The sequence below is a fragment of the Merops nubicus genome, unplaced genomic scaffold (assembly GCF_000691845.1).
Source record: "Merops nubicus isolate BGI_N331 unplaced genomic scaffold, ASM69184v1 scaffold1677, whole genome shotgun sequence".
Lineage (NCBI taxonomy): Eukaryota > Metazoa > Chordata > Aves > Coraciiformes > Meropidae > Merops > Merops nubicus.
Genome location: NW_008620765.1, coordinates 54,515 through 65,052, shown reverse-complemented (window position 1 = coordinate 65,052; position 10,538 = coordinate 54,515). Strand labels below are relative to the sequence as shown.

Sequence of the window (10,538 nt, the reverse complement as noted above, 5' to 3'; positions counted from 1 at the left end):
AAAGCAGGATATGCAAATGTTTATTTAAAAAATGTTAGAGAAAACAGAATGCAATGCTTCTTGAAGACCCCACAGGATTTAACTTGTCCCATGCAGGCATATTAACATTTGTTCCAGAAATGTCATTCAAATTTGGAACATTTTCTGGTGAAAAACCCAAACCTAGTCCTGTTAGTGAAGATTTCCACATTTAAAGAGAAAGAAAAAAGCTGCAGCATTTTTGTTTGCACCTCATTCTTCCTTCCTTTATCCACATCAACAGAGGAAGGTTTTGAAGCTGCAGCTTTTAACATAAGCCTACAGGTCAAACCCATCAAAGACCTACCATGGGTTCAGAAACTTCAGGCACAATGCTCCACTGTATTCTCCAACCCCTAGAAGTTATGAAAAGAGTTAAAAAGAGCAAAAACAACTTCTCCACCTGCCAACATGAATTATTTGTAAGGGGTTAACAAGTAGTTTCCTGCAACAAGCACTTATGATTTTAAAAATAAAGCACAATTAAAAAACCCCATATCAATAACGAATTCACAAAATAGCATAAGCACTAGTGGCCAACAACAGTTTTAAAGGTATATACATTTTAAAAACTATTTTTAAATTACTGTACAGAATCACTGTTTGCAAGCACTGTAACAAACAACTGTGTGCACAGACTAAATAATGAGGAATACTTTCTCTTGCTTTTTATGTGAACAAAATTATATCAACTTACTCTGGAGCCTATTTGCTACAGGTAATTTTTACATAGTGTCAGACAGTAAGTACTGATTAAGAAATAAAAAAATTATTTCAAAATATGCATATTAAGATCTTCCCTAGCATTTTAAGCACCATAAGGGGGAAAACACCATTAACCTAAAATAGCGTTTTTAAAAGATCCTCTCTTTTTTTACAAAGAGTGTACATTTTTTTAAAGAAAAAAAAAAGTTTTAATTTTTAATAGAGACTGAATATGCAAATGGGAGATACTTTGGATAAAGTATGCCAAGAGCAACTGAAAAGAGCAAAACTGCCATTTTAGTCCTGGGTAAAAATTCTCTCCAGGAAAAAGCAGCAGGGTTCAATATGTAAGGTGATGTTCTCCATCTACTCTCAATACTGCAATATGATATTTATTTTGGAACTTTGAAGTGTTGAGGGATTGGTCTGAGAACATGCAGCATCATTTATGAGGACCCAAGTCACAAGAAATTAAGATAATTCCTTTGAATAGAAAAAAATCATGGAAATTGAGCAATGACATTAAGGATATCAGAGTTTGAATTCCACATTGTTAAATTTAACTCATGTTAGAAAAGGTAACAGTTTATGACTCAGTAGAAGAACAATAAAACATCTTTCAAACAAAGCATTACAAGAGAATAATCTAGTATTTAAGTAAATACCTGGCTATGAGGTAATTTAGGGACAACCTCAAAATTGCTAAAAATAAGAACATAGGAATGGCCCAGCCATGCCATACAGCATTCATGTAAATCTGCAGATTAAAAAGGAAATAAAAAAAGAAAAAAGAAAGATGTGGATTACAAACTGGGGTACAGTGAGTTGTACAAAATAGCATTTCCCACCGTGCTGTTGGGTTCAGCAACACACAACTTGGATTACAAAAGTTAATAAATTTTAGCCGCCTCATGACAGACAATAGCACTGAACTCACAAATGTAAAGTCAAAATTGCAAGACTGAACCACATCTCCAGAGATGACACTCAAATTCTGTTCAGGTGCTGGAGAGAGTGTTTTCAACATTGTAATTACATGAAGGCATAGGAAAAAAAAAAGGAAACCTTAAAGTCTGTGAATCTGCCACATGACCAAGGCAGGGTCTGACCTCACCCAGACCAGGTCAGCAATGATGGAGCAGAAGAGATAAACTCTCGTCGTATTACTCCAGGTCAACTAAATCCCAAATTTTTCCCAAGCTTAAAAAGATTGGAGGACAACAGGTCTTATTTTACCTAACAAACACAAACATAAAGTGCTCTGAAAGGCATTCTGTCTCCTTCCCAACTTCTGAAAATACAAGAGCCTGCCTGCCAAGAGGCATCAGGCTTTATACTGCTAACCCCAAAATGAAGCATTGCTCTGGCTCTGAGGTCCCAGCACTGTATGAACAACAGCTGAAGTTCCTTCTTTCAGCTTTTATCTGAAAAATAGGTTTGTCAGGAGAGACCAGAGAAAAACCAGTAGCTTAGAAGAGGGGAGTGACACAGGGCACTGGGAAGCAGAGCCTCCTCAACAATCCTTCAGCTGTGCCATGCAAAGCAGGGTTAAATAAGGCTCTTTAACTCACAGGGAGGGATCATTTGATGAAAAGGTGTGTGACATTTTCACCAAACAAGTTGTACTGAGTTGGCATGGCAAGGTTTTGGTAGCAGGGGAGCCACAGGGGTGGCTTCTGTGAGAAGTTGCTAGAAGCTGCCCCCGTGTCTGATGAAGCCAATGGCACCCAGCTCCAGCACAGAGCCACCTCTGAGAGCAATGATGGGCACACCTCTGTGGTTACACATTTCAGAAGCCAGAAAAGTTGCTGTGCAACAGCAATTGCAGCTGGAGAGAGGACTGAGAATGTGAGAGAAAACTCTGCAGACACTAAGGTCAGTGAAGAAGGATGGGGAGGAGGTGCTCCACACCCTGGAGCAGAGATTCCCCTGATGCCTGTGGTGAAGACCATGGTGAAGCTGGTTGTCCTCCTGCATCCTGTGGAGGTTAATGGTATAGCAGACTGTTAGTCTGCAGCCTGTGAAGGATGCCCCCCATGCCAGACCTGGTGAAGGCCCAAAGGAAGCTGTGATCCTGTGGGAAGCTCATGCTGGAGTAGGCTCCTGGCATGACCTGCAGACTCATGAGGAGTGGAGCTCATGCTGGAGCAGGTATGCTAGCAAGACTTATGACTCCATGGAGGACCCACACTGGAGCCGTCCACTCCTGGACTAAACTCCATGGAGGAGACCCAAGTAGGAGCATTTCGTGAAGAACTACAGCCCATGGGAAGGGCCCATGGAGAAGTTCATGGACCGTCTCCCATGGGAGGGACCCGATGCTGGAACAGGGGAAGACCACAAGGAAACATCCCCCTGAGGAGGAAGGAGTGGCAGAGACATCACGATAAACTGACTGCAACCCCCATTCCCCATCCCCTAGAGATGCTGGATGGAGAGGAGGTAGAGAACTGGCAGTCAAGTTGACCACAGGAAGAAGGGAGTGATGGGAAGAAGGTGTTCTGATTTTATTTAATTTTGTATTATTCTACTCTGAATTGGCTGGTAATAAATTAATTTCCTCAAGTCAAGTCTGTTTTGCCTGTGATGGCAATTGCTGAGTGATCTCTCACCTTCCTTATCTTGACCTTTCAAGCCTTTCATTCTATTTTTTCTCACCCGTGCAGCTGAGGAGGGGGAATCACAGAGTAGCTTTGGTGGGCATATGGCATCCTGCCAGGGTCTACCCACCACCAAGGTTCATTCAGCTATAACTGCTGCTAATAATTTCCTTTAATATCAAAGTATTTCACATGTTCCATAACCAAAATAATTTGGATGATTTCATTAACAATTAGAGGGAAAACAAGTCAAAACTCCACTAAATAGTAACGTCACTTTGTGGCACACACACCTCCTTACACAGCGTTAGAATGCTTGGGTTTAGTTCACAGACCTGATGTTTGCACATTAAATGATACTCCCAACAAGGCATTTTATCTCTCACCAGTAAATACAATCCTAATGCATGGCAAGGATGGCAACCATTAGCTGCTTATCAAACACAGCCACTATCAGCATTTCAGCCCTCTTAGACAACAAGAGATTTTCCAGAGGCTGAAGTAAACATCAAGTTACAGGACTGGGAGACAAAGAAAAATGCCCAGATCGTTCTAAGTTATTTTAATGGTTACAAAACTATGCTACAGTAAACTCATAATACACAGTTTAAGCGGCTTTGAAATATAATAGAAGTGACAACTCCTGGCATTTTGTGTTAAACAAAATTACATTATTTGATTTTACTTCATCTGCAGCATAACCCCCACTTAGATATGGCAGTTTCAATGAATTTCAGTAAAGAATACATTTTAGAAGTTCATTCTGCTCCTAGAGGAATAGGATAACTTACAATAAAGGCAATAGCAGAAGTGTAGATAGAATACCAGTCTGATAAGGCAGAAAGATTCTTCACAAAATTAGTAACAGGTTTGGCACCTCTCTCTAAACAGAAGCAGAGAAAAAAAACACAACAGAATTAGCTGGCAGTGGTTAAATCACTTGTGACAAACAACAAATCAGAAAATTAATAGGAATATTCAAGACACAATGATAAAAAGGCTTATCTAAACTAAGAAAAATTAAACCCATCAAGGTAGCTGAACAATTAGCTAAGCAATGCACTTCCAAAACCTAAAGCATTATTCAAGTTAAAAGGTTATGCCTGAACTATAGACAAAAATGATCAATACCCTCTACAAGGGTACCCTGGGTGCTGACAGCAGTCTGTTCTGAGCCTTGTTCCTACTGCCCTGAGGATATCCACAGAGCTCAGTTCATCCCACTGTAAAATAAGATAAAAGACTGACCAGACTTCATGCCACCAAGGGACAACTTGCTGCTGCTTGACCAAGGTAGCTTAAAGCCAGGCTACATCTCTCTTGGCTACATTTCTGCAGAGGTCTGTCTATTGGCAGCACTTTGCTGCTTACTCCTTCTAAGCCAAGAGACACAGGACCTCACTGCCTGAAGGAATCCGTCTCCCACCTCTGCAGACCTTTGCTGTTGCAGTCGCTGCATGGGAGAGGCATCACTCCCACACAGACTCATACAGCCACCCAGTGAGAGCAAGAGACCTTCCTCAGCTCCCTAAAAAACACTTGTCCTTTACTCTGTTCCTTAAAGTTCTTTTACCACTTGGGCAAACTAGCTAGGGCACACAAGGAAACAGGAGAGGGCTGCTGCAAGAAGACCTTTGCTTTCTCTGCTGGAACACAAGAGCTCTGCCTCTCCTGCTGAGAAGAGTGACAACTCCTCCTGCACAGAGAACCCCAGCAGCACTCACCCTCATTTGCAATTCAGCTCACAGCTTTGAAAGGCTTTCCTCAAGAGAGCCCGTGACTTGCTGTCCTAGTTTGTTTGGCTTGAAATTCAGCTATTCTCAACACACTTCCTATGGGAAGTAATTAAACAACTAGGAGTAGAGTTGAGCACCAGTGACACAGCCAAAGCAGGAGATGAACTGACCACTGGCAACAACAAGGGTCTTGACAGCTCTGGGTGATCATCAGGCATCCTTAGACAACAGGGGTCTAGATTTCGTGCTTCACCTAAGGGAAGTTAAGGACCACTCAAAGGTTAAGCTTAATACTGTTTTTTTAAAGCACTCTGAAGGCAATGCACATCCATCATGGTGAACAGGCCACAAGTACTCTCCCACAGGAAAACAGAATGAATACCAGTATTAGAAAAAGGAGAACAAAACTGACCTTACATGGAGATTACGGACCCTTGTTTCAACTTCACCTTCCCCTCTACAATAATTTAAAAATTTGGAGAACAAATCAGCCATTTATTTTTTCTTTAGGCTAGTAATCCTTCACTGCATAGAACTCTTGGAGGGTTTAACTACTTTGTTTAACCTGCCATCTTGCATCCTTCACCTTCCAACATAATTTATCAGCTATCCAAGAAAAAGGAATGCAAGACACACTCAGGGTAGCCACCATCCAACTCCTCCTTCTCTGAAAGCTTCAGTTAACAGACCAGCAACAAACTACATGCAGCTCAAGCATAAAAGTATGACCACTATTACTGCAGCTATTGTCCAAATACCCAGTTCTCATTCATTACACGTTTACACATTTTAATTAACATTACATTTGTAGGTTAGAAACACCCTATGCATCAAGATTAAAGGCGAGCCTCCACCACTGCTCCTCTAAGTTACTTTGCACTCCAAACACTAATTCTAAATTTCAGAATCATTTCTGCTTATGCACTGGCAGCATTTCAAACCACTGTATTTTAAAATGCAACAATTCTTCCAAGAGGGTTACTAGGATCTATTTTTACTTCTGGAAAATAAAACACTGCTAAATACTTACTTAATCTTCTCATATTTTCAGTCAACCTGAAAAATAATGGATAAAAGAGACTTGTTAAATAGGCAAGTTGTGTACATTTGGTCCCTGAAACACTGCTCGAGGGAGGTGATTCTCCCCCTCTGCTCTGCTCTGGTGAGACCCCACCTGGAGCACTGCATCCAGTTCTGGAGCCCCCAGGACAAGAGGGACGTGGAGCTGCTGGAGCGTGTTCAGAGAAGGGCCACGAGAATGATCCGAGGGCTGGAGCAGCTCTGCTGTGAGGACAGACTGAGAGAGTTGGGGCTGTTCAGTCTGGAGAAGAGAAGGCTCCCAGGGGACCTTATTGTGGCCTTCCAGTATCTTAGGGGGGCCTACAAGAAAGTTGGGGAGGGACTTTTTAGGCTATTGGGTAGTGACAGGACTAGGGGGAATGGGGCAAAGCTGGCAGTGGCAGATTCAGGCTGGATGTGAGGAAGAAGTTCTTCCCCAGGAGAGTGGTGAGACCCTGGGATGGGTTGCCCAGGGAGGGGGTTGAGGCCCCATCCCTGGGGGCCTTTAAGGCCAGGCTGGAGGAGGCTCTGGGCAGCCTGATCTAGTGGGAGGTGTCCCTGCTCATGGCAGAGGGGTTGGAACTGGGGGATCCTTGTGGTCCCTTCCAGCCCTGACAGATTCTGATCTGTTTGAGCAGAGGACTTTAGAGCCCTAATGGCTCAATGGTTGGACTTGATGATCTTAAAGGTCCCTTTCAACCTAAAGGATTCTATGATTCTAAATCACGTGGTTGAGCATATACCCTGATTCTTACCCATGATGAAGTGTGTTTCTAGTAATACCACAGCCTACCTCACACTGGACCAAAAACTGAAATGTAAAAGCTCTCCAGCCTAATTAAGACTTTGTCCACAGTTTGAGAAGCGTATGTGACAACCTGACAAATAATGTAACTCTTACTCTATGTCACATAGTAGATAAACTTTAAATTTCATGCTTGGGCCAAAGCATTCACAAGCTTCTTGACATAGTTTGGTACTTTCAGTTTTATTACTTGTTATGTAAATTCTTGTTCAAACCATGTAAAAGGTTGTAGGGGAAAGAAAAAGAGAAAAAAGCAAGTTGTAAAGAAGCCAACACTTTTTCATAACCACATTAAGAGATTACCTTCTAGCACTAAGTGGCTCTTCTGTTTCCACTGTATTCTCTTCTGGCTGAAATCTGAAGTCCTCAACATACTCCCCAAACTTGTCACAAAACCACTTCTGGAGTCTCGAACTGACTGTGTGACTGCGCTTATCTAGAAAAAAGGCACCAAACATCAGGACAATACTAGGAGCCATCTTCAGCCAAAGCCTGCCCCTCTTCCCACACATCATGCATTGTTAAGAAGCAGACTTTGTACAGCTCTCCTGTCCTTCATCACTCTTCATGAAACTCACTACACGATTTACTTCTGCCGTTGCACAGAAAAATCGCAGGTAAAACAAGACTAAAGGTGACTCCTGCTTTGCTCTAGGTATGGCACATGGAAGCATCTGATCACCAGAAGTAAAGAGATTACTTAAACATCCCTAACAAATGAGAATTTTTAGCAAACACTGTAAAAATATTTTCTCGTTAAGAAATTCCTGTAAACAAAAGACTGACGTAAACCTCAGCACTCCTCCGGAGCTGAAGGGTCAGCTCAAGAGGAGCAAGTGTAAAGCAAAACACTCCTGAGCAGAGAGCAGGACAACCACCCACAGGAATTTGACAGCAAAGGGAGATGGAAACTTAAGCAACATTCTGCAAGAGGCATTTTTATTACCACTTTCCAACCATACATAGGGTGTAAAGATTCTGTGTGTGTGTATATATATAAAAGCTTTAAAAATACATTTTATTTTTTCTAAAACCAGGCTACTGAAATCATGCTGTACATGACACTCTCTGTATATGGAATATATAGTCCTAACACTGTCTGGGAAGTTGCATACAGCAAAGTACTGAAGTGATGCACATTTTCTGTATGTCACTTTCAGTGGAAAAATATGAGGACATGGAAATAATATAAAGATAAGAGCCTTAAGGTAGAACAAATGAAAACAAAGCAACCATGTTTTGCTTGACCTGTTGCTCAGAAAGTTACTGTCTAGAAGGAGTAGACAGACTATTCTTTGGAAAGTTAGGTCAATCCTCATGAAGAGGACACTAGTCACAACTATTCCAGGACCAAATTTATTAGAGAAATCCAGAAAATTAAGATATTATTAAAACAGATGCATGTCAGTCAACTACAGCAGCCAAAATGATATTTTTAAGCATGTGCTCATAAAATAGAATTAAATTATTAATAAATGACAGTGACATCTAGAAAAACAAGTAATTTAGTGAAAGTTTACAGATGGGCCAACCCTTCTGTTTGAAATTTTAAAAAAAACCCAAAACATTAAGTAGCTTCCCCTTCAGAAAGTACTCAGAAAGAAATTTTCAGTGTACAAGACAGACAAAAATGGCAGGTTGTAGTTCACATAAAAGAAAGTACTGACATTATGAGAGTGCAGGAGAAGCAACTTCAAATTGCATTCACAGATTTAAAAGCCTAAGTCTCAGTCAGATGGTGTGGGAAGGAAAGCTTAAGTATACTGAAAGACTGAGTACTGAAAGACTAAGGCAAGTGAGCCTGTTGCCTTAGCTCTTCCAGAAATCACTTTACTATTGAATTCATAATAAACAGCAGCTTGAGAAATGGAGATGATAGCGTAGGTGTCAAAAAATTGGTAACTCTTATAGCTTATTTCTTCTCCACAATGTTTCCTTTCAGAAGGAGGAAGTAGTAATATGGTTAATGGCATAAAGAAGCTTTTTGCATTTGAGAACAAAATAGAACATTTTTTCTATATATTACACCTGTTTTCTGGTAAGTTAAGGATCAGCAAGGCATACAAAAATGATGAAGTCACGCAGCAGGTTTCATTATATTCCCCAAGGCTTTGCAATACACCATAATAAATTCCTTGCTCACGTGTGCAAAGTCAACTACAAAAAGTAAATGCAAAAATCATCTACAGGGAGGTAAGAAGCTGCTCAAATCATCTTTCATATCCAGCTTCTTCAGAAGCCTGCTTAAGGACTCAGTGACTTTTTCAGAAGGACTTGATTTTCTAAGGATCCAAAGAAAGGAGTGAAAAAATCTGACTGAATCAAACTGCTAACAGAGATCTGACTGAGTTTACCTGTTCCATTGGCTTGCGCCTGCGGCTTTGCGGGTTGCTGAGCTGCAGGCACCTCTTCTGCCCTACAAAGGAAACAGAAACAATGTGAAATGCCTCAGATGAAGAATATTTTCTGTTTTAGGTAAAGGGAGCACCAGAACTTCCATGGTTTTCCATAACTGAGATAATAGAACCATGACAAGAGAAAACCAAACAATGTTATTTCACCAGATTCAAAATACTCATTGCATGTGGCACTTAGGACCCAGGGAAACAGCACCCACTGGAAGGAGAGGTGTGGTTCAGCCATCTCCTCTCACCAACAGCTCCAATTCCTACAACTACTGCTTAATTCGGTATCAAATCTGTTGCATTACTTACGCCTTTGTGCTGTAATTCATTGCAATGCCTCCCTGGAAAACTCTTCAGCACCCCGACTTTTCCCACAGTAACAAATGAAAAGGGATTCTGTATCCTAAATTGATAACCACAGTACCAGAACAAAATCACAGATTAATGCATGAACCTTGAATTCTGCCATTGTTACTAGAGTCAAGCACCACTCATCTTCACAATGAGAGGAACAGCTGTCAAGAATTATCTAAAATGCTATGTTGTAAGCTCTTGAAATACACAGATATCAACCAATTTTTAAAATATCATTTTATAAAACTTGCAAAACTGAAATAACAGTCTGAAACACTGAGACAAAACGTTCTAAAAATATATAGCAAGTAGTAAGCATCATTGGTCTCGTCTTTCAAATCGAGTCAGGAATAATATTCTCCTCCATTAAAAGTGAGCAGATTTTGGAAAACACAAATGCCTTTCCCATTCTGCACATGTGCAAGGCTTCAAATTACACTTGCACTATCTACAGCCTCCAGCTGCCAAACTATCTTGAGAATGCTTCAGGCTTCAATCCAAAAGTCTTCAGCCATCCATGTAGGCATCCTACAGAAAGATTTTTCTAATGAAGCAGCAGCTTTTGACAACATAACACCAACTACAGCGAGCTTTATGTGACAAGGAGCCCTATGATTGAACTGGATACTGCTTGAAACAAAACCCATGTTGGTTGTGCAATTCCATTATCACTCATTTGTCAGTCACGACGGGCGCTTTCAAACCCTCCCTTCATCCTTTGCTCCTCAGGAAGGGAACCAAGCGGGACGCTGCTCAGCAAGCGGAGAGTGAGAAGAGGGATTCTACTGTGCTGGGCAGACTGCAGCAATATAGACAGAGATATAGTTCTCTCTCCTGCTGTTCCTCTAGAAAGTAC

General features: G+C 41.1%; 1 protein-coding gene across 1 annotated transcript in view; it reads right to left on the bottom strand.

Annotated features, from left to right (window-relative positions):
• Positions 1-325: 325 nt before the first annotated feature.
• LOC103776672 (GRAM domain-containing protein 4-like) overlaps positions 326-10,538 on the bottom strand; it is a gene marked incomplete at its 3' end in the record, with an annotated part of 40,182 nt that continues 29,969 nt past the window's right edge. The window contains exons 4-9 of the mRNA XM_008944190.1: positions 9,278-9,339; positions 7,227-7,359; positions 6,090-6,115; positions 4,115-4,206; positions 1,389-1,480; positions 326-374 (exon numbers count right to left, since the gene is read on the bottom strand). Coding sequence (XP_008942438.1) covers positions 326-374; positions 1,389-1,480; positions 4,115-4,206; positions 6,090-6,115; positions 7,227-7,359; positions 9,278-9,339 — 454 coding nt within the window. The remainder of the gene's footprint in view (positions 375-1,388; positions 1,481-4,114; positions 4,207-6,089; positions 6,116-7,226; positions 7,360-9,277; positions 9,340-10,538) is intronic.